The following is a 25313-nucleotide window of genomic DNA, read 5'->3' on the forward strand; positions in this document are numbered from 1 at the left end:
ACTTTATTCTGGCTTTGCATCAGAAAAGTGATGCAAACCAGCACAAAGTGTAGAATTGGGATTTCATTTCAACCAAAACTTGTATTGCACTGGAAAGTAGCCCTAAAGTAAGAGTATGTATCATAGGTGGCACCTGTACGTTCCCACGCAACAACCCATGGTTTTTGCTTCAAAGTGCTGTCTAGTACAATTTGCAAGATCAATGTAGGGGGAGGGGAGGAATTCGTGATCCGTTCAGTTTCCTGTACTCATATAATCTGATCAAAGAGGGAAGGATCACTTGTCCTGCATAACATCGGGTATGCAGGAATGGTTCTTACTAGTCACAATAAAAAACCCTCATGCACGTGTTGGCGAGTTGCGATGTTAAGCGGTATATCTTGGTTCTCCGCTGTATAATCATAGGGTTTAGTGGTTTATGCAACCTCCAATACCCTCAGTTAAAAACAGTAGTGATCAGTGACTGTGACGTGATAAAGTGACAATTAGTAAAAAGTCTCTCTCTTCCAGACAAATTTTTTAATAGTTCTGGTTTCTGGAGGCAAAAGTATAAAATTGATGTAGGTGAACAAAAGTGGTTATGACTCTTTCACACTAGGATTGTGGTATAGGTCGACATGTTTCAGCCCTTGGATCTCCAGAAGGTCGGTGGGACTTTCATCAGGACCACAGTGCAAAGTGTATAGAGACCTCTCATAATATAATCCATACGTTGAAGCGCTAACCATGAGAGAGTTGACCCTAATCTAGATTTAGGGTAGTCAGTTCAAAGTATTGTCATTTTTTAGTTGTGACGCCATTGTGCGTTATATGTGTTCCTGGCAATTAAAACCAGTTGACTAGTCATAAGTGTTTTCCCATACCCTTTCCCATTGTCCAGTGTGTCTTTTTTCTTTACAGGTACTATTTGACCTTTTTAGGAACAGCATAACGACATGTTCCTTTAAAACCAAATTTATTCACATATAGAGACGTGAGAGGTCTCTTTACACTTTGCACCGTGGTCCTGATGAAAGCCCCACCGACCCTCCCGGTTGGAGGTTGCATAAACCACTAAACCCTATGATTATGCAGACACGTGTGAGGGACAATTTGCAGGCAGGCTATGAACCAAAAAACAACGCTCAAGGAGGCTGGCGGTAACTTGGAGAAATGGTTTTATTTCTCCAAAGATTTCAAACTTTGCATGTGTGGCGTAAAAAGTACGACCCTTATGCAAAAAAATGCTACCATGAAGCCAGAAACAAATATCATACGGCGTGTACAAAGGCAAGAGCTGCCTTCGTCTCAAAAACAATCATCGAAGCAACTAATATGCCCAAAACCCTTTTTTCTACAGTTAAAGAATTGGCAGGCGCAAATACTGCAGCCGCTGCACCCCCTTTAAGCACTCAACAATGTCAGGCATTAGCTTGCTTTTTTAATGAGAAAATTGACAAAATTATCTCAGACATCAACATCAAAATATCTAACGCTGACCCACCCCTTCCATCTAACCCCTGCCTACCTCAACCCACTGCTGCTGACAAAAACCTGCTGGAATCCTGGCCGAATCTCTCATTGGAGAATCTTAAAGGAATCCTTAAATCTGTCAAATCTGGTTCCCCTAGGGACCCCATCCCTATTAAAATTATAAAACAATTGGATGACCAGTCCCTGAACATCATTGCCAACATTTTAAATTTGTCTTTCGACCTCGCCACTGTCCCGGCCTTATGGAAGCACGCTATGGTGACACCCCTCTTGAAAAAGCCTAATGCAAACCCAGAAATACTGGCCAACTATAGGCCTATATCTCTGCTCCCTGCGTTCTCTAAGTGCCTCGAGAGACATGTACATTCCACGCTAGCCACTTTTGCAGAGGAAAACTGCTTACTCCACCCTTCGCAATCTGGTTTCAGGGCTGGGTTCTCGACGGAGACCGCCCTGTTAGGTGTCACTGAAAATATCCGACAACTCCTTGACCAAGGCCAAACGGTAGCACTTGTGCTATTGGATCTAAGTGCGGCGTTCGATACCATCTCCCACGAAACGCTCCTTAGAGAACTACACACAAATGGCATAAGAGGAAAGGCTCTGGAATGGATTAAATCCTTTCTGGCAAACAGAACCTTTCAAATTGCATCAGCACAGGCCGAGTCAGACTCCCTACCTGTAGCTCATGGAGTGCCACAAGGGTCCATCCTGAGCCCTCTGTTTTTTAATATTTATCTAAAACCATTGGTAGAACTTGTTGAGAAGCTAGGGCTAACTCTCATGAACTACGCCGATGACACCCAAATCATCTTTTCCCTGTCTAACTCTTGTCCCCACTCCCCGTCGCTACTCAAGGAAGGACTATTAAAAATACTGAACTGGATGACAGCAAACCAGTTAAAACTGAACGGGGACAAGACGGAAATTCTGATTTTGGGAAAAGACAAAGAACTCTGGAACCCCACGCATTGGCCAGAACAGATGGGCATCCTTCCTATCCCGGTGCCCCATGCTCGTAATCTGGGTTTCATACTAGACAACGCCTTATCCATGGATAAGCAGGCCAGCAAAGTTACCGGATTGTGCCTCACCATAATCAGATTGTTGAGGAAAATCCTGTGGATGTTGCCTCCGTCAACACAGAAGACCGTAGTCAATGCCCTTGTCACATCCAGGCTTGACTACGGCAACATCCTATACTTAGGCGCAAATAAATCTGTCATTGGACGCCTGCAAGTGGCACAAAACGCCGCGGTCAGACTCCTATGCAAGATTCCCAGGAACGCTGGAGTCTCGAAACACCGCCGGGACCTCCATTGGCTCAGGATTGAGAACAGAGTTCGCTTCAAGGCGTTGAACTATATGTTCAAAATAAAAACTGGAGGAGCCCCAAAATACCTCCAATCCCTTGCCTGCCTCTACACACCAAAGAGAAACCTCCGGTCCCAGACAGCAGCACGGTTCTGTATACCTAGGTTCAAACGTGCAAGATCAGGGGGCAGATCCTTTGCCTATCTTGGACCGACCCTATGGAACTCGCTTCCTCCAAACATTCGGAAGGAAGATAACCACCATAGCTTCAGAAAGCTTGTAAAGACCTGGCTATATGAACAGTAAACCACTCAAAATCCCCCCTCCGTCTTCTTGTCTTTTCGCTTCTAGCTGTGTCTAGGCGCCGGGAAACCCTTCTTGGGTAGCTGTCGCGCCCTACAAATTGACAAAATAAATAAATAAATAAAACTGTACAGTACTCTTCAAGGTCAATGGCAATTTTACAATTTACCTGATCTCCCTAATCTCCTCCAGGCATTTGCTGCCAAGGTGCTACCAAACATGGGAAAAAACTCATGGTCTCATTTATGAGGCCCCTTCCGCCATCGGAACGTCACTTTTTGTGACGTTCCGTGGCGCAGAAGCCTGCATGATACTTATCAGGCAGCACTAAGCCACTTTTTTTGGCTCAATTCTGCCTGATAAATATCAGTTCCTTTAACGCAGTGTTCTGCGTTAAAGGGGAGTGCAACGGGCGTTGCTGGGGGGGGTTCCCAGCAACATCCATGGCCTTTTGACACTGCCCCCGATTTACAAGAAATCATAAATCTGAGGCAGCGCCAAAAGCTTACGCCTCCCCAGGGGAGGGGTAAGGGAGGTGCAACGGGGAGAAATGTCTTTATTTCTCCTCGTTTTTCCTTCTTCTATGTGTGCCGCATTCTGCAGCACACGTAGAAATAGGAAAAGCCTCTTGTGATTATTTTTGTACAGAGAGGTTTCCCTTTCTGTACAAAAATAATCATCCCTGCAAGGCAAGCACCCTTGCATGATTGTACAAAGGTTCCTGCGTTGGCGCTCGGCAGCGCACTGGCGCAAGGGAAAAGGACATGAATGCACCGTATCTTATAGATACAAAAACCACAGTTGATGGACAGAATGCAGAACAATGTCATACATTCACCCCAGTACAGAGATCTGGGCCTAAATCCATCGTTTTTTTGCACTCCACACCACCCCAGTTCAGACATGGCCATATGCAAATCAGTCTGACCCTGTGCCTCATGGGAACAGTCCAGCCCGAACTGCCAAGCCATGCCTTCCCTGGACCGGAAACAAGCTTCCGAGGACCGGTTTCTGGCATTCCAGCCATCTTCAGCCCGGCTTGCTTGAATCCAGTGGTGTGGAGAGCATGGGACTCACGTCTGAGCATACCCATCCCACTCGGGGTGACAAATGCAAAAACCACAGTTGATGGACAGAATGCAGAACAATTCAGCCCGAACTGCCAAGCCAGGTCATCCCTGGACCGGAAACAAGCACCCTAGGACCGGTTTCGGGGTTTCACCCCTCTTCAGCCAAGATAGCTTGAATCCAGTGGCACAGTGAGCCCAGGACCCATGTCTGGGCATACCTGGCGCACTTTGGGCGAGAAAGCAAAAGGCACACAATTGATGGACGGAATGCAGAACAAATCAAAACATTCACCCCCAGTCAAGAGATCTGGGTTAAATCCATCATTATTTTGCTCACCTTGCCACCCCAGCTTAGACCTAGCCATATGCAAATCAGTCTTGGCCCTGTGCCTCATGGGAACAGTCCAGCCCGAACTGCCCGGCCAGGTCCTCCTTGGACTGGAAACAAGCATCCTAGGACCTAGGAGGCTTGTTTTCAGTCCAGGGAGGACCTGGCTTGGCAGTTCGGGCTGGACTGTTCCCATGAGGGACAGGGTCAAGACTGATTTTCATATGGCTCGGTTCAAACTGGAATGCATGGTGAGCAAAAAAACAATGGATTTAGGCCCAGATCTCTGTACTGGGGTGAATGTATGACATTGTTCTGCATTCTGTCCATCAACTGTTGTTCTTGCATTTGTCACCCTGAGTGGGACGGGTATGACCAGGCATGGTTCCCGTGCTCTCCATGACACTGGAACCAAGCTATCCTGGCTGAAGAGGGGTGAAACCCCAAAACTGGTCTTAGGAGACTTGTTTCCAGTCCAGGGAGGACCTGGCTTGGCAGTTCGGGCTGGGCTGTTCCCATGGGGCACAGGGTCACGACTGATTTGCATATGGCTGTGTTCAAATTGGAATGGCATGGTGAGCAAAAAAACGATGGATTTAGGCCCAGATTTCTGTACTGGGGTGAATGTATGACAGGGTTCTGTATTCTGTCCATCAACTGTTGTTTTTGAAATGTCAATGTGGCATTAAATGAGCGGTGAGCATCAGAAATGGTAATACCAGTTTTTTTATGCTTGACAGCCAACTCTGAGATGCTGCGAGTGCAAGGTAAATAGCTTTATTTATTTATTTACTTACGTTACTCCTTGCTGTCGTATGTCTGACTCCACTACCCCTCCCCCACCCTGCCCCCCTCACCGCCCCCTCAGTGCTCCCTCTGCGAGCCGCCACTGTATTGCGCGCATTGCTGCATCCATGGTGGATGTGCAATTGTTTCTTCAGTGCTGTCAGTACTATTTGGGATCTGCGTCATCTGCATGATGTCGACCCTGCAGAGAAGAGGGGCAATGCAAGGTGGCAGCAGACGAAATATCTAATCAACAGCTTTGAACTGAGGCTTGCTGGCACCTCACAGCTCCCTGTCTGGACTATTTGATGTCAGTTTTCAGAGAAGGATTGCCAGTGGCATTTTACAGCAAGAGCTAAATGTGCTCCTGGGTTCCTGGAAGCAATGAAACCTAAATACAAAGGAAAATGTGGACTGTAAAAGACAGATAATTCAAAGGCATGAACTAGGCATGAGGCATTCAGGAGTACAGCACAAGACTGGTACTCTCTACTAGTTACGATTTGATTAAAAATGGAGCATTGAATTTCTCCTCATGGAATCCATCACATTATATTTTGCTAAAGTTCAGGACGTTAGCTGCAGCCAGCAATTACATTTGCAAACTAATTAAGACTTGTTCTCCTTATGAATTCAAATAAAATGTTTACCACTGCAGATTCTCTTCACTAAAACAAATTAATAAAAATATTATGGACTTTGAAATTATTATGTTAGTTTATGATAGGCTATGTGCATTGGTATTTTGTTAAAACCCCATTGAGGTAACCTAGTGTATATTGAGAAAAGTATTTACATAGGCGTAGATTTAGGGTGTGAGGGTGCTTGAGATGTGACATCCTCCTATACTTTTGGGTATAGGATGAAATGTAATGTTTCGACCACCCGCGTAACTGTGCCAACACGTTTCGGCTGTTCAAAAACCCCATATGGGTCTCCAGCTTTTATCAAGACCACTCTGATCCCTGCCTGGCGAGGCATTCATGGCATGCAAATGTAATGAGCCCTAATGCTCTCACCTTTCTGAACCTCTGATCTGAGAGAAGAACCCTACACTAAGCATTACTAATTACATCAGCCAGATCAGAAAGACATTTTCTTGTAGTCACACATTGTCAAGATGTCCCTGTGAGCACACCTAAATAGCCTCATATGTGCCGGTCAGACTTCAGATTCACATTCATGCTATGCAAATATAATGACAAAATGTAGGTGAGAAGATTTTTCAAAATCTTTTGAGATTCCCATAGGGCAAATTCCGAATTAAAAAAAATCTTTTTGTGGTCACCTGGCATTCTTTGTGATTATGTTGTAACGTGATAGACGTGTCAAGGTTCATTCCCTCTTTCTTTCCAATTGTGTACATATCTATTGGTGTACATATAGTTCAGAGACACAAAGAAATTTGGGGGCATTTTTACAAGCCCCTATCGCCACCAGAAAGTCACTTTGTTGACATTGTGGGGCTTCTCCTTATTAACAGGGCAGTGTAAAGCCACTAAACGTGGCTTAACGCTGCCTTGTAAATAGGGCACACTGTTACGATATACTTAACGTGAAAGGGGTGAGCAATGGGTGTTGTGGTGTGCGTTCGGCTGCAACACCCATCGATTTTGATGCTGCCTAATATTTACAAAGGTGGCGTAAATATGGGGCAGCGCCAGAATTAGGGGCAGGAAAAACCTGGTCCTAACAGGGCGTAACATGGAGAAATGCTTTATTTCCTCTAGTTTTTGCATTGTGCAGCGCACATAAAAACAGCAAAATGCCATGCATAATTGTTTATGTGCAGGAAGGTCCCCCCCCCAAATATATCAGGTTGTTGTGAGGTGAAAACCCATCATGAAGCATGAGACTATATGTTGGTGGGGGCTTCTTTTGATTTCAGCTGGAGATATTTTCAGGGGACAGAACAGATTTTGGCCATTACCTGATACAGATGGCACTTCATGAGTTGTGCATATGTCTCTTGTATTTTCATTTATAAATATGTCCAGCTAAAGACTTTGCTGCCTTAAAATCCTCAAATCAGACAAAAGTAGAACTTCTAGCCAAACACTTACAAGTCTTGCTCTGAAATGTGTGTGGCTGTCCAATGCAAAATCAGCTAAAAACGTTTTTTTAAAAAATGTAGCGCATAGAGTTTGCGGTGCTATACCATCAATCCCTATGCTTTTCGCCTTTCCCTGTTGCAGGCACTTGACCCACCCACACAAGCGAGGTATAATTTTACTCGAGAGACTAAGGGGAACACTGAGTGGTAGGACATTTGTGCCGGTGCGGTGATTCCAGACAAAAATGTAAGAAAAATGTGATTTTCTTCCTTAAAGTTGCGGTTTGCAGGGGATTCTGGGTAGGAAACCATTTGGGAATCCCCACAAGCCATACCACCCTAAACTCCCCTGGTGTCTAGATTTCAGAAATGTCTGGGTTTGGTAGGTTTTCCGAGATGGCTGAGGAGAGCGGGACCAAAAACGCAGGTGCCCCCCCCTTGCAAAACCAGGTTGTTTTATGATAGATGAGGGCATCTGCGTTTTTGGTTGGGGGGGGGGGGGAGAAAGACTGTCTGTGGCAAAAATTAATGGGGGGAGCAAAGCCCTTGCCCATGGGGCTGCTCCCCCCTCCCTGGTGGTTACTGGGTGGATACCTGCTTGGGAAGGGTATACCATTAGAAAGGGTAAATACCACTCCCATGTGTTTCAGTGCTCGGGGGGCTGAGATAGCCCCATAAGCACAGAAACTGTGAAACTGAAACTAAGTTTCAGTTTTGTTTTTGTTGTAATGACGACAGCGCGGCATGCGCACGATCGTCAATACAAGGAAAATTAAAACCATGCCTTGGAAGGTTGGGAAAGTACTTCCCTACCTTCCAAGGCAAAACAAAAAAAATGGAAAGCCCTCTGCTGTTTACAGCACAGAGAATTTCTGCAAGTGTGCACATGACAGAATGATTCCGTCATAAGCACACTTGCACTTGTGCTCATGACGGAACCATTCCGTCATGAGCACAGAAGGGGTTAAACAGACTTTGCCTAGTGGGCTGCAATACAACAAGAACAGAAGCAACCTCTTCAGTTCTAAAATTAGCTTAAAGACCCAGAGACAAACCGAGTGGCCAAACATCATCTGCCCCTGCCTCCTGTAACAGCCTCCTAACTCTATCAAAAATAGTAGCATTTAGGTCATAACACCTACATTGAGTCTCAAATATTCACAGGCATTGCTTATTCAGTGAGATTCGGGGACATGAATCTTAAACTTCTCAACTACAAAAACAGTGGGCTTCAGGGTAGTGAGGTCAGATGACCAAGGTTTGGAATAGACCGTTTCCATGAAGAACAGGCTAAGTACTGATATGAATTAGGTAGGTCTCTGTCCAGAGAGGCACAATGGGCGAAAGATGAAGGGTTGGAATGCTGCTCCGAGAGATTCCAACTGGTTAGACAATTTGCAAGTATCTCCTCAATTTTTGGTGTTTGGTTGCCAGTACTATGACTGGAAACCAAAGACTGATGCAGCTTTCCAAGCCTTCTACTGCCAATGTTTTTGAATTCCGAAAAGCATTTCATTTGCACCGATTCAAGGATTACTTTTATAGGTACAGTTTTACTACTGTTTTTGGTCACTATATATATATATATATATATATATATATATATATATATATATATATGCATGAACAAAGTTTCTCCCAATCCGAAGAACAGCACAGGCAACTTTCTGGATGCTTCAAAGTGTTTTTATTAGAGGCACGAAAACAGCAGCTCCCTACCGACGTGTTTCGCCACTAAGTCTTGTTGGCGAAACGCTGTTCTTCGGATTGGGAGAAACGGTGTCCGGCACCCACACAGGCTCGCCGTGATATGAGACGAGGAACAGCCGGGAAAGGTTGTCTGTATATATATATATATATATATATATATATATATATATATATATATATATATATATATATATATATATATATACACACACACATATAAATCTCTTAGTGAAATGAGAAAAACCGGCTCAGACACAGCAGACCTGACTCAGGTCCTGCAGACACAACTACCAAACCAAGATTGAATATGAGGGGATCATATCAAAAACATAACAGCAGAAGCTATACCCATAACCACCCCCCCGGATCTTGTAGTTCTTCCTGGGAACTCATGACTATGGTGGTGTGCACCAGAAGGGCCTTTTCCATCCCAAGGCTTAGTTTATGAAATCAAGTAGCTAATGGCTGGCAGGCTAGTTTGGAGGCATTTGGAAAGTCAGCCAGTTTCTTGCTCTTGTAATCTAAATTACATATATCATGCCACTTCCACTTGCTAGCTTGATGACCTGGTCCTTAAAGGGGGGGTCACTGAGAAAACTGTTTTATTCAGAAATGTTAATCAAACACATTCAAGGGTCGGTAAATAAGTCTGGATAACTTTGGTTTGGACACGAAACTAGCTAGTAGATAATAATGTTACAAACAGCAGTGATAGCAAAATGCTTAGCAACTGGCCAACTGCAGAGGATTGGAAACCTCTCACAAGACATGGTTGGATTTGGAGTTCAGATTAGTCTGGTTCTCAAACAAACCTATGCATGCAAACACAAAAGAATTAAGCAGAATCACCAACCAGCAAGTAGCCTTACAATAACAGGACTCATTCTGGATGCAAATGGAAAGAGGTTGATAACCTTAGTATGTTATTTGTACCAGCGCTCTAACAAATTCCATTGGTTTGCAATTCCAGAGCACTATTCACCATAGGATGAGTTAAAGGTTGACATGTTTGCAGAGAGGCCAAATGTAGACACAATGCTGGGCAATGCAGAATGGCTGCATGACGCTTTATTGAGATTCTTATACAAGGGAAATATTGCATCACAGATTAGGATCACTGTTTTACCACCTGCCTTTCAAGAGAGTGCAATGACATGACACAACTTTCAGGAGAGAAACATATAGCTTACTATCGTCCATTCTATTTTTTTTTAAATTCCCTTTGAAAAAACCTTTTTCTCTATGGGGGTGTCCATTGTCACCTAACGCCACACGAGTACACGATAAAAGATCTCTGCAAACGGCTCCGTAAGGAGCCTGCTTGATATTCCATTAACCACCAAACGACCACAACTCAATAAGGAAGCATGCCACCTTGGCAGGTGAGGGTCAGTGAATACTGAAAAAGGATTACCCCAGAACCTAAGACCTCTACTCTACTGTCCCAGAATGCCATACTTTATTTGCAAAAGAAAAATCTATGGCATTACCTTTTTCCTTTGAATTCCTTTCGCAGACAAAAAAGCTCCAATGGCCGCCCTAATCCGACCCTCATTCTTAATAGGAATGTGTTGCTATTTTCAGCCATGGACTCCAGTGTTTTATGAATTGTTCTGAATGGTCATATACTATTGATCCACCAGAGCACTGATAGCCCTCTTCTCTCTATCCACTAAAACAGTCTTCCATCCTTGGCTTTGGCCCATGGGGTTAGTATTGATGAACGCAGTAGTCAATTAACTCGCCCCACAAACAGGATTGTAGGATTCGTGTTTTCTCTGCCTCTGGCACTGCTCAAAGTTCCTTCAAACTTCCTGCTGCCCAAGTTAACCCACCTCTGGGCTTCAATGTGCCCACAGTAGGAGGATCCTTCGCCACTGTGGCCCGTATCTTTGCTGACTGAGCTCAAGGCCTGGATAAAGCCTATTTGTGACAACCCCTTGAAACATGTATCTGACGATCCACTCACACATGGTGACACAAAGAAGTAAAAACTGGTTCTATTCCTACACACATTTTTTAGCTTTAAAATGAATTTTTTAATATAATACATCCACTTTTATACAGTGAGCTAACTCTTACAATGTTAACTGAAATCAGTGATCTAATGAGATAATTGGCTTAATTTGTTTTCTAACTTGTCCGAGAACATATGTGGTTCATGGCTAGAATAAAAAGTATGATTTAATGCTTGTGTGGCAGAGGAAATTCTACAGTAGCAGAATGTGAATGGCCAACCACATTTAAACACTTAGGGTCTTATTACGAGTTTGGCGGTCTGAAAGCCGAAGGACCGTGTCCGTTAGGACACCACTTCGCCTGTGGCTTTTCGACTGCCGTATGACAAGTTTTCGGCGGTGTGGCTGCGGCGGTCTTGCAGCTTAGGGCAATTTATTTCCTATATTTATGCATGTGTGTACATTCCAACTGAATGTGTGTGTCGAATGCACAAATATGCATGATATATGTGGAAAAGTACCACCTAACCATTGCGGGAGTCCGACCCATATGCGGACAGTCCAGGTAATGGGCACATGGTACCAAAGCACTTTCCTGTATTCCGCACAAGACAGGATTGTATTACTCAGGGTGAAGATTCTCCTGGGTAGGGGGGACATGGAGAAAGGGATCCACGTTGATATCTGCTGGGAATACCTGGATAGAGGTGAGTATGCACCCCAACTTCTTTGTTTCCGCCGACCTTCAGGGAGCAGTCCGACCTCCGCAGTCAGCTTGTCAGAAAGCCAACTCTAAATACAGACGACGGTGTTGCACCTCTGTACCACCCAATTGCGGCTGCCATCACCGATCGTGACCCCGACAGTATGCTGGTGATGCCAGTGGTCCAGCCCCGGTCTTCTCAATCCAATATGCCCAACTCTAATATGCGAGATGGCTCACTGCCGTTGGACCGCCACTGACGGAACAGTGGTCCAGGACCAACACTCTCGTAATAGGATGTATGACGTTACAACACAAACTTTTACAACGCATACCTTTACAACACATTTTTTACAACGCAACATCCATTACAACGCATTCCATTACAACTCATGCCATTACAACAAATTTTTTAAAACTACCTTTGCAACGCATTCCACTACAACGCATACCATTACAACGCATACCATTATATTGCATGTATGGTAAGTATTGGATAGTGTAGAGGTAACAATTACTATTCTAACTCCAGGGGGGTGCAACAGAAGTGTAAGGGTTGGATAGTGTAGGGGTACAAATTAATATTCTAACTCCAGGGGGTGCAACAGTAATGTAAGTGTTGGATAGTGTAAGGGTACTATGTGTTGTGATGGTATGCGTTGTAATGGTATGCGTTGTAATGACTGTGTTGTAATGACATGTGTTATAGTGGTATGCGTTGTAGTGGCATGCATTGTAATAGTTGCGTTGTAATGGCATGCGATGTAATGGATGTTGCGTTGTAAAAGTTTAGTTGTAATGGTAGTGCGTTGTAAAAGTTGGGTTGTAAAGGTTGTTTCACCTCGTAATAAGGCCTATATGCAGTTGCACCCAGGTTTTTCTCCAGAGCCAACCCTCACCGTAACAGTCAGAGCTGCTTCTGGGTTAAATGTCACGGACGTCATCCATAGGGACCTACCCTCTTTCAACCTGCTCTAACTCGGTCTTTGAACTGAGCAAGTGTCCTGGAAACATACCCCAAAAGTGGGTGTACATATACAGTACCCACATTTGCAAATGCCCTTGGCCCTTGTCCCTCAAAGTCAGGGATATTTTCTTCATTTTTCTGTGCGGGACTACCATGTCAGCTAAGGGGACCTTGCATAAAAGAGATGCCGCAGAAATGGGGGTGGTCTCACCCATCCTATATTGAACATCTAGTCCTTCAGCTTTTTTTGCTGCATCAGACCACAAGATGGATGTGAAATTGTGAAGAGGAGAGGGGACAAAACATCCACCTTTTTGTGGTGGCTGTCCTCTTACTGTTCTCGTCTATGGCCCTAGATCTTTATGATGGTCAAAATAATGTGAGAAGATCATAGGTTTGAGAAATTACACATGCAATGATGTCACAAAGTTTACTGTGTGATTTTGGCTGATGAAATAACTAGAGCTAATGTTATAACTTTCTTGTCTCTTCCATACTGCTCAGCCAGAGTGAGTGCTGGTGTACTTGATGATGTTTGGAATGTTGGATGTGTGTGATGTCACGGGATGCTTGGGGTCAGGGGATGTGTGGAGTGGCAGTTGGTGGATGCAGGCTGAGCAGCAGGGAGGCTGCTCCTGGAGAGGCTTTTGTCATCTTTACTTATTTACTTGAAACCTAACTTGGAACTAAGCTTTATTAAATCCAGCGTGTTACATATACCTGGCTCAAGGACTTCTTTATTTACAACAGCTAATTACAGTAATTTTGCCCAGTGTATTACTGTAGAAAACGTCACCAGTTTCCCATCATTGTGCTTGAGGTGTTACTCTGCTAAGCATCCGAACAAGTATTTTTATGTGTTTCTTGATGTAACTAAAGAGATTACAGCTAATGTACAGGTCTATACGTACACATTGATTGGTATGTTTCCTTGTTAATAATTTTCATGAAAACCCACATGCTAATATTTTGAAAATAAAATCGAGGGAATTGTAAGCTTTACCTGTGAAAAAGGAGCTAAAGAGCAGACTGATCTGTGACAGCTTACCTATATACAACCATTTCTACCCAATAGGACATTTGAATTGACCAATTAAAGGGCAGACAGTAGCATGCAGGCAGTAGCAAAGAGTGTCAATTACCATCTTAGAACCATATAGGGCATCAGACATTTTATTCAATGTCAGACCTGAGGATGCTAGTCACAGCCCATGGCGGTACCCAGATGTAAAGGCAGCATGACACTAGTCACAGGCCTTACCAGGACATGACTTGCCCCAATGCTAGCTATCCTGCACTCCACTGCCTGTCTTATCTCCAGTACAAAGACATTCAACCACATCACCCTTTTCATGCTATCACTGAAGTGCGTGTCCCGTGAGGCGATAAGAACTGCCTGAATGATCTACAAGGCACTGCAAAAGGACATCCCCAAATACATTTGGGAGATTTTATTTATTTATTTATTAAGGAGCTTTATATAGTGCTAGCCTGACCCAAGGGTATCGGAGCGCTTCACAACAGTTTTTGAGCAAGATTCAAACAATAAGCAGTTTTCTACATATAGGTTCGGCAGTCCAAGTGTACCGAGCAGCGCTGAGGTAGTACGTGAGTCCCGAGATAACCTTATAGAGTGCACATTGTCTTGGGGTTGATACAATAAAGCAGGATTCTACATAATAGGTTCGGAAGTCCAAGTGTGCTGGTAGATAAAGTGACCATGGTTAGAAGTCCATCAGGAAACACATTTTCTCCAGGAATATCTCCAGGAATATCTCAAGAATCCAGAACTCTCTACCAATGGAGTTACTTCTGGCTTCCTTTACATTGCTCATATCCACCCCAGGGGGTCAGTCCCTGCCAATCGAACCCTCCTTTGAACCTGCAAGGCACCTCATGTTAGACACAAGGCTGACTGGTTCCCTGCAAACGTTATCTATGAAGACCTTTCTAACTGGTCGCCATCTGTCTCCTCTTGCACTTTGCATGCACGTCCTTCTCTTCCTTTGATTATCATTCACGCTCTGAACTTGTTCTCTGCTTCAAGTAAACTGCTCAGGCACCGTTGCTCACTTTTAGGACAGTAAAAACTAAAGGACACTAAAAACCTAATAAATACATAAATAATAAATAAATAAACTAAAGGACAATAATAAGAAAATAAAAAGGAAAAAGGAAAAATACTGAAAAATAACCATAGGTTGACTACAGGTCAGACAATAACTATCTGCTACAGCTCAACACATATTTCGGGCAAAATTAGCATCACAGTCCCTCTTCTAGGTTAAAAGGGGATGCCCTTAAAAGCACTGCAGACTGCATGTAAGACCAGATACTTCAAAATACATGTATGGACTAGGGATTTGTTATGACTTGTTTTGTAGAATGCTCACATGTTGCCTAGTGGCGGCGACAGCTGTCTTGGTGTAGTTACTGACGGCCAAGCTCTTGGGTGCTGGGCAGCGTTGGTTTGGGGTAAGTCTGGTTCTATGGGAAGAGTAAACCAGTTGAAGTAAAGGGAAAGAGGGGGTAGACAGGGTAGGTGATGCCAGAAAAGGCGGATTGTACAGGGGTTCCTTAAAAAGTGCCATTTTCAGGGCATTTTGTGAAGGAAAGGAGGCTGGTGAGGGGCCTGAAATAGGGCACATGGGAAATAACCTTTACATAGCAGTCATTACATCGCAACATCCTTTACATAGCATGTCCTTACAACGCAGCCATTACATTGCATGTCACTACAACGCATGTCATTACAATGCATGTCACTACAACACAGGCATTACATTGCAAGTCATTACAACGCATATCATTACAATGCATGGTACCCTTACACTATCCAACACTTACCCTACTGTTGAACTCATTGGAGTTAGAATAGTAATTTTTACCCCTACACTAACCAACACTTACCCTACTGTTGCACTCACTGGAGTAAGAATAGTAATTATTACCCCTATACTATCCAACACTTACCTTAAATGCAATGTAATGGTATGCGTTGTAATGGTATGCGTTGCAGAGGAATAATGCGATGTAATGGAATGCGTTGTAAAGGTAGTTTCTGAAAATGCGATGTAATGGCATGCTATGTAAAAGAATGCTTTGTAAAGGATATTGCGATGTAAAAACTGCGTTGTAAAGGCATGCATTGTAAATGTATGCATTGTAACGCCATACATTAAGGGCACATACTTCAGACACTCTAATGCCCTCCAAGGCCCTCATTATCACCGAGTTCCAGAGTTTAACCTGCTACAGCCCTACCTGGGTTAACCATACCGCCTATCCAGCTAATTCTAAAGATGGACGAATACATGTTAACGACAACAGACTGCATCAGTGGTAAAAAGGCGTGTTGATAACTTCAGTGGGGCTTCTAATCTGAAAGGCGGTGAGCTGCCCTTTAAAATATCCCAGCAGGGAGCCTCAGAACGGAGGCAAGCTTCACTTCTGACGCGTGTGCTTATCAAAAACCTCCTCTCTGGCAGATGGCGAGTGCTGCGGGTGGTTTATTGACTGCACTTTGCTGTGCTATGGGAACAGCTATCAACAGACCCAGTGTTTGCCCAACTAAAAGCACTCTCATTCTGATGACCAGTGAGGCCTACGTCCTTCGTCTCAGCCCTCATAAATACACAGAAATGCGCTGTTCATGGTGGGTACACAGTTTCTTTAGGAAGGAACCATCTATTTTCACAGTGGGGTGTTTAAATAGCAACATATAGGAATAGGCAGCCTTATAAGTCAAGTGACCCACTGCCAAAATAAACATAAAATAAAAGGCATTACATACATACATCAACATAAAATAAAAGCCATTACATACATACATCGACATAAATAAAAGGCATTGGCTGCCAGTCTTTTTGCTTTGTCAGTGGTTGTTTTGCTTTGTCATGGTTTGTGCAAAACATTATTGTTGCGAAGGCTGCCCGACACTCGAAAATCTAAAAAGAAAAAACATTCCCTAAAAGTAAGAATATATTTTTTTGTCTCAAAAAGGACACATTACTATATTTGTCTCTGGTGATGAAGAGAACTACTTTGTGTGCGGATGTGTTCCTTGTGAAAGGGGTCAATGACTTCATTCAGAGTGAAGTAAACCAATTACTGACGTGGGCCGACCCACTGCCCCATGCTGTATGTTGCAGTAGGTGGAGCATAAACGTGAATGACACAACAACAGACCAATAGTTGAAGAGGGCTATTGAAAGTCCCTATAAGTATATTGGAAAAAAACATTTTTGTAAAATCAATAAAGGTTTTGGCTAACACCAGACCTAACAATTAGAAGCTTGTAAAAAAAAATGAAATAAAATGCTTCTTCAAAACATATTCTCTTACCTCAGAATTGATTTTCATGGTCTCTTCAGTGTGATAAAGGAGGAACTTCTGCCCGGAAGAAGTCAGATTTACATAAACCTGTAGGCAAGGATAATGCGAGATCTTCCAGCAGTCTGGGCCGCAGCTGAAGGAGCAGTTAAATGTCTCTGTGATGGAGGCGTTCAACAGTACGCACTGCGTCTCTTGCGTCCAAACGCTGAGCAAAGAAAACATGTAATAATATTAACAAGATTAGAAATTCTCCCCATGGAGTAATAATATTTATTAGATACTTGTGAAGTGCATCATAACTCAAGATAGGTGAGTTGCTGTACTAAAACAAAACCACAGACAATACATCATGGGTATAGATATTAATCATGTGTGTTCCAGGGGTTTGAGAGGCCCTCTACTAATCAATAATAGTTATTTTTGGTACTAAGACTGTGGGGTGGAGGTCCATTTTCCTTGCTTTCATTAGGACTCTTTGTGCTCATTCTAACACCTTTGCTGCTTCAAACATTCCCTGCCGGTGCGTAACGTTCTAGTAAGTGGGGGGGCAGCGTCGGCCAACGGACATGCGCAGCACTACGAAGGTAGTACTCGCAACGGATGTTGGTCGACAGAAGCAGCAAAGGGGCTATGTCCCAACGGTGATGGATATCCATCTGGCGAAATATAAATCCTTTTATTACCTATGGAATTTATATTTCGGCAGACGGTTGGGATGGAGTAACCTGTCTGCCGAAATCTAAATCAGGGTCATAATCTTAACTTTTAAAATGTATTAATAAGAACAAATTACTAATAGATAATTCAGCTGATACTGCCAATTAAAAAATGGTAAAGTCTTGATTTTAAATTTAACAGATGATATTATGTATGTCATGGTGGCAGAGGTCATTACTTTTGCCACCCTGGTGAACTACCATCCATCAGATATAGAGATGATCACTAGCCCAGCAGTCATCTCTATACCTTGAATTGAACTACCTTCATACCTGTTCCCTTCAAGGTTTAAAATGTATGGTGGATGTTCGTCATCGGTTTTGTTGGCGGTCCACAAAACGTTTAATTTTTTTTGTATTAAAAGAAAGCTCCCAAAGAGTGAGTTTCTTTAAAAAAAAAAAATCTAATCACCTGAATGCCTTAAAAGTTTTCTTCGAAGATGTCTTGGTCATTATTGTTTTATCGGTCCCTCACTGCCAGGTTTTTTCTGGTGGTGACAAGCAGAACAAAATGGACATTACTCTGTCCACCCTTCTTCCGATGGCCCCTATCCATCAGGACATAAGAGAAAGCCTTTCATCGATGCAGTCAATGGGGGTCCGCCAAAAGAGAAGTATTACAGTCTGTCTCTAAGTGATGCTTGTGGACTGAGGGCTTGGCAGACAGGGCACTCTGTCGCATTTGGAGATCTTCGGGAAACAGGCCATTAGTTATGTGGCCTGCACAAGTAATGGGTCCACTTTTGCCCTCCACTGGGAACCAATCATTTCATTGTAGTGCTTGACTCTCTCAGGGTAGCAAGGCATAGCAGTCCAAGGCCTACTCAAGGGGGGTGATGTGGGCTAGTAATCACCATTTGCTGGCACACTCAATACATAATTGTCAGCATGTGCTTTTTCTTTAGAAAAGTAAAAGCACATTTACTACACACACACTACTAAATACTATGCAGTACTTTACAAATATACATAAGACTGGTGGAAATACCATTGATGACACTGCATAATCACCTCTGACTCCCTAAAGGGTCACATAAACAAATCAGGTAAGACTATTGACCTGGTCAAAGGTTCAAGATCAACAAACCACATGACAGAAATATCATCATTTTAGGAGTGAATGCAATAATCAGTAATAGGCATGTGTAAATGCAATTAATAATGTTAATAAGGCATATGCACTTTGACCAGTGATCACTGTCAACACTAATTTATCAATAAAGAATTTCAAAACGAACTTCACATGTGTCTGAGTGCTTTTTTATATACTCACAAGTCATGAAAACGCAATCATAAAAACAGCCCCTAGAAGACATAACATTTTGATCACACAACATATAACATTATTCTAAGCCACTAGAGAGCACTGTATCTTCCTTTAGGGCACTGTAACCGCAGCCATTAACTTGACCCCTAGATGGTGCTGCAATCCAAGCTGTATAACACATGATTCAGCCTTGTGAATGCCTAAAAACCTGAAGAAAATCCTGGTTTGGTCATCCTTTCTGGGTCCCACTAAACTTGCATTCAGTAACTTTATTAATATTCTTTGGGCCTTTTTGGGGAATCTGTGATGCTCCTGAAGCTCCCCCACACTTTTTAGATAATTGGCGATAGTCCTGGAGCCACCAGAAGCAGCAGAACAGGTTTTGTCAATTGAAAGCCCCTCAGGGCATTATTGGCCACATCTCTGGGAGCGTGCATATTTCATTAGAGGCCTTGTCGCTTCCTTTGTTGAAGCCATGAGGCCTCACGTGGCATGCACTTTCTTTTCATTTACTTTTTGGGAAGTGCTGGTGTTTAGTGGCCATTTTCCCCCCCCCCTCCCCAACCCCCCTTCCCATTACAGAATTGTCCCAATCAATCCCTAGGGGAGCAGAAAGACTGTTGGGCAAGTTCTGGTGTAGGGGTGTGGACCAATGCTGTTGTAGGATGCCCCACCCATTTTGTTGCCCCACTATAAAATCCCTGGTGTCTAGTGTTCTTCCTACACATGGATGGGCAGATTAGGGGAATAATCCCTAATCGGGCAAACCTCGTATCTGCCCCTGGAGAGCAGCAAGAACTCTATTACCCCTTTTCGGAGGGGGTATGGACCAAAGTCAGGGTCAGACAGCCCATGAGTTGTTTGCACCATTTTGTGAAATCCCTAGTTTCTAGTGGGTTTTCTGACCCCAAGGGACAAACTTGGGATAACCCTAATCTGTCCATTGGGGTGGTGGAGGAAGGGCAGAAAGACTGTGTTTCCCCTTTTGGTCTGGTGGGTATGGCCAAATGCTAGGGTGGGATGCACCATATCTATTTTTAATTACATTTCCTTCATGCCTAGTCTGCTTTCTACTGCCCTTGGGAGCAGCAGGATGGAGGCAAGCCTGAACCTGCAAAAGCCCATGCCCTGGGGTGCCACTTCACATCCCAAAGGCATCCCTAGTCTATAGTGGAGTAGATCTGTAATTGAGGATGTCCTCTCAGGGTGATCCTCAAGCACGGTTTCCACTAAGGAAAGGCAGCGTTGTAAAGAGAACAATAACCCCTTCCCAACATTGCCTCTTCAGTCATGACTTGTTCGGGGAGGGGGGGCAGGGTTATGGCTCCCGGCAGTCAAAAAGGTGGACTCCAGTGCTTGCCCAGGAGGATCCTTTGAAAGCCTCCTGAATGTTTGCTGTTGTCCGAAGGAGGTAGATACGGTTGGGCCAACAGCGGACATCAGCTGAGGCCCGCATTCAAAAGTTGGTCAAACTTGGGCTAGGTGATTGGCTCTAGATTCCAGAACGCATATGAACAGCAGTATTATGCCCCAGCAGCAATCGCTAGAGCACGTATATAGGATCAGGAACAGGATTTAGAATATAGGATAACTACATAGACCAATTGGGAAGTTATGCTGCCTTTTATGATTCTTGCAGAAAAAGCATAACCTCACGTAGTATTGTGATAGACCTAGATGTATTGCTGTGCGGGGTTAATGAGAATTCATGATCCTGAGATTTTTCTTTAATAGGAGTGGATGAGGGAACAAGCCAATTGCAGGATTACTTGATGCTTTGTTTTCTACTTTCCCCAATTGCTTCCGGTAGGAGGAAAATTATGTTTCTTCCTTCCCAGTACATTTTTTACTTTAACCAAAAACAAGACATATAGTTTGAGTAACTGATTGTTATTATGACCATAAAGCTACAGAAGTGAGAAGTTTCCAGCACCCAATTCCCAAGTTCTTCATTCCATGTCAAGACAGAGGGCTTTGACTTACTGTTGGAGTACTCTTGGCCTACTCCTGGAATTTGAAAGTAGGTCAAGATTACAAGAGTAAGTAACACCTACCCCAAGCAAAGTAATTACTAAACATGCCCAGAAAATTTGAACTCGGATAAATAATTTGTGATCTGCCTACCTCCCTATTGATATTCCTTTCCTCGTACCATGGTTAGTCAAATCAGTACCTGATGCCTTTGGTGGCCTGTGAAATGTAACAGTCCCAACAGCCCATCCATCGGGAACATGTTCAGTCTAGTATAGCAAATCTAGACATTTTGGGAATCCAGGAGAGCTGAACCATCATTTTGAGATGTTGGAAGGCCTCAGATATCTCTGTCAGTGAACTGTGAATGAAAGAACGGACCTTTCCCAGGTCCATCTATAAACAGGGGAATTCCAATATGTTCTCAAATGCCATGATACGGAGCCAACCATTGCTAGATTTGCTATTCAATTGAACTCATGGAAGTGGGATAGCACCTCCTTGAAGGGGTTACTTGATTGTGCTCAGCTCACTTTTTGAAGAGAGAGAAAAGACTTTTGTTTGTGTGAGTTGTGGGACATGTGGCGTAGAGGAACGGCCCGTGCAAGTAAGAGCGGTGGGGTGGAGTGAGGGGGAACTCGACGGACCACGACAAGGGAAAATGAATTATTTAATTAATTTACCTCCGTCATCACCTGTTGAGGCCCTCCCAACCCCGCCCCACCGCTCTTACCTGCACAGGCCGCTCTTGGCGGTGTATACCTTTTCACATGCCATCCAGGATGTCAGGGGTGGCTCCAGGCTCATGGCGGCCCTGGGCAGGGAGCGTAGGTAGGGGGCCCTGGAAGAAGGGGGTCCAGGCAGGGCCCAGAAGAGGGGGGGCAGGGTGTTTAGAAGTGGAACAGAGCCGGAGGCCACCAAATCCCTGCCAGGGGCCGCCACGCAAATATGTATCTATCCTCAGAGGATTATTATATATTGGCGTAGCGGTCCCTGGGGTTTGGCGGCCCTGTGCAGGTGCACAGCTTGCACATGCCTAAGGCCGCCCCTGAGGATGTGTGTATGCTATCCTCAGAGTCTCTGCAGGTCTATACGAGAACCTCATCTCTCACCTGTTGAGTCATATCAGATTCTTTTACTAGTGACTTGAGAGGTTCCCTGAAGAAGGCTAGCTGAAGTATTACCTGTGTATAGTTGGACTTTACATTTAATAGAGCTTGTCTGGTAGTCCAGACAAAGAAATAACTCCATCAAATAATTTCAACGGTCGCACCACATTTTAAGGTGACAAGGCAGCAGACCAGTAAAAGCCACCAGATATAAATGTGGTTATTGAGGGACATCTCCAACACGCACCTGGCTTCAGTGCCTCACGAGCGGAGACACATGGAGGCTAAATACCTGCTTCTTATATTTACTCCAGAGATTAAGTACAAATAAAGCCACATTCAGCAAGGAGGTGATTCCTACATGCTTGACACATGTTTTACTTGGATTAGTCTCCACAAGGTTTGCCCTGTACTAATTTTACATTCCTAAAAAGTGGCGTCTCGCTGTATACAACGCACTGCACTTTTCTTCCATTTCCATATTCTCTGCTTTCTTACTCTTGGTGTTATTTTATTGCTGGAAGTTTTATTTTCTGCTAAGTTCAATAGTTTGGAATTCAAAATACTAGGAAATGCTATTTCATGAATGCACTGCTTTGAATTTTTCTGCTTCACTCTTGATATTTGGATAAGTGGATGTCTTCTGAAGCGAAGCAGTAAACCATGGACCGTTTCTAGGAAATGCCTTCTTCTTTATGTCTTCTGTAGCTAAACCAGCCTTTTGACATAGTACTGAGAAAGATATAACAAAAGCTCCTTACAAACCTCCTGCTGTATGAAGGCAAAGGAAACACTCATCAACCTCCCTATGTGATATAAGTTACACGCCACATGCGAAAACAATTCAATACTGTCAGCCGCAATAGGAGTTTATTTCATCAAAATGTTGTTTGCATCATTCTGCAGAATGCAGCACACACAGAAAGAGGACAGAACAAGGAGAAATAAAGATATTTCTCCTTGTTACGCCTCTCCCGGAGAGGCGTATCTTTTATGCGCATTCTCAGATTTTCAAAGGTCTTGTAACTCATGGAAAGCGTCAAAAACATTGGGAACACCCACTGCAACACCCATGGAATTATTATGATTATGATTTTTTTTTTAAACGCAGATTTATATAGCGCAAACTCAACCCGAAGGCATTGGAGCGCTTTACAGGAGCACCGGTTATGTTACACAAGGACACATTAGGGCACGGGGAGATGTAAATGGTTTGCCCAGAATCACAGGATGTGGACGCGACCCGAGGCTTGAACCCTGGTTTCCAGCCCCATAGTCAGCAATCTAGCTGGCGGACCACATCCTCTCCCCAGAGAATGCTTCCCTGGCGCAAAATAAGGCAACGCAGCGATTTGCACTGTGTTTCGTTACTCCAGATATTTAAGACATGCAAAGTGGCTCTGCGTTTTTTAATAATTCTGACTTAGAAGTTTGGGGCACCCGTGTACCACGTTGCATGGTGCAAGCATGACACGTAGCTCTCATAAATATGTCCCTTAGTTTGCCTCAGTACCGAGATAAACAGTTGAAATGTATAAAACCACACTGTGTTGTGTTTGTGGCCTATTAAAAAATATATATATATGCAAATTCTTTTTCAACAATTTGAATTGTGCAAAAAATTATTTTTAAAACATGCAACTTTCTTATATGCATTATTAATTAACAAATGTCCACTTAATATGTGTTGATCATAACGGTAGTGCTTGAGTAGAGTTCGACCTGTATGACGATGTTTCATGTAAAAGATGCTGAGATTAGTCCTCGCTGTGGTATTCAACAAAATTCTTATAACTATAATTTGCCACTACATTTTTGAAAGTTTTTTTTTTTTAACTTTATGTACGCATAAAAGTAAGCAAACGGTGTATTCTCTGTATTATGTGGGAAGAGAACTTTGAAATATAAAGGTTTAAAGAAACCAATAATTCATTTATTTTGGTAACCTAGTTGTTCATTTGTTGTTATTGTAGAATTTAAGAAACTCTTATACCATTTTATCTGTTAGCTTTCCAACTGTATGTTGTAATTTACAAGGGTATTAAAATGCGTTTTATCTATGAAAAAATCAATAGAATTAAACTCAGACTCGTTTTGAACTACCGTCGGTTATAATTTCATTTTAATTATGTTTCTAAATATAACATCATTTGAATGTATTAATGAGTTAGTGCAATCAACCAGCCTCTTCAAACACTTTACAATCACATAGATTAAAAATAGCAGCCTTATCTAGAGAGAGTCACTGCTAATTATCTTGTGAATAGTTATTACTGATTACATCCTGAGTTGAGATAAAAATTCGATTTCTGTAACAGCTGAATCAGTGGCAGCTCCCCGCTAAGGCGCAGGAGAATCGCCCCACTACTTTGCAACAGCAAAGGAAGGGACAAAATAAAATTATAATAACTAATTTATTAACATTTTAATTTGTCATCCTGCTGCGGCAGCTTGCATGCGGAGGAGGGGCTTAAGAGCAGGGGAGGAGGGTACAATCCTCTAAAGTGCACAATGACTGTTTGGTCGGCCCTCTGGCCACCCAGAAAGGCCATGCCCACTTTCCTTGTTCTCCATGCAGGCTCACCCCACTAGCTCCTGCTTGAGCAACGTGTCACAGCGCTTTGGTTTTGCTATAGTTTTCTCTACTTGTTCTTCCCATTCTCCAGAGTTTCCACTCTAGTCACTTTCTATTTATCTCTCCAGTTTGTATCATCAATTTCCAAAGCATCTTATCAACAGGTCTGAAGCCTTGAAATTAATTAAAAAAACATGTTGCATAGAACACTGATGTCCTGATTCACAAAGAGCCTCGCACCAATGTTGGAGGCTCTGCCGTCGTGGGGGAGTCTCGGCACTAGGGGAGGATCTCGCAATGAGAACTTTCTCTGATTCCGCCCTGAGTGCCGAGACTCCCCCAAGAATTCGGGGCCACTGCCACGAGTGTGGAGTCTCTTTGTGAATCATGCCCTAAGAGCCTGGATATCTTCAGAGTGTACTCCTGCCTGAACCAGTGGTTCCACTATATGAATCTTTTAAGCCTTGAAGTGGTTGAATTTTGTAGACTTTACAGGCATGCTTCACTCTACATGTATTACTTTACTGCTCTTGTATGTTTCTCTTCTATCCTACCTGACTTTTTGGACAATCCAGAAAGGTCTCTGAAAGTGTAAGCCAAGTAAGTGCATTTTTTTAAAAGTTGTGTGAATTCCCCTCAAGCCTATTGCTTTGTGAGTCTGCACAAGAAATAACA

The 25313-nt window shown here is 43.3% G+C and overlaps 1 protein-coding gene across 2 annotated transcripts in view; it reads right to left on the reverse strand.

Moving 5' to 3' along the window:
* The window catches only part of KCNMB2 (potassium calcium-activated channel subfamily M regulatory beta subunit 2), a 197204-nt gene that overhangs the window by 63933 nt on the left and 107958 nt on the right, over positions 1-25313 (reverse strand). For both annotated transcript variants that reach the window (XM_086944381.1, XM_086944380.1), the window contains exon 4: positions 17010-17205. In XM_086944381.1, coding sequence (XP_086800507.1) covers positions 17010-17205 — 196 coding nt within the window. The remainder of the gene's footprint in view (positions 1-17009; positions 17206-25313) is intronic.

This window comes from Lissotriton vulgaris, chromosome 11 (assembly GCF_964263255.1).
Source record: "Lissotriton vulgaris chromosome 11, aLisVul1.2, whole genome shotgun sequence".
Taxonomy (NCBI): Eukaryota; Metazoa; Chordata; class Amphibia; order Caudata; family Salamandridae; genus Lissotriton; species Lissotriton vulgaris.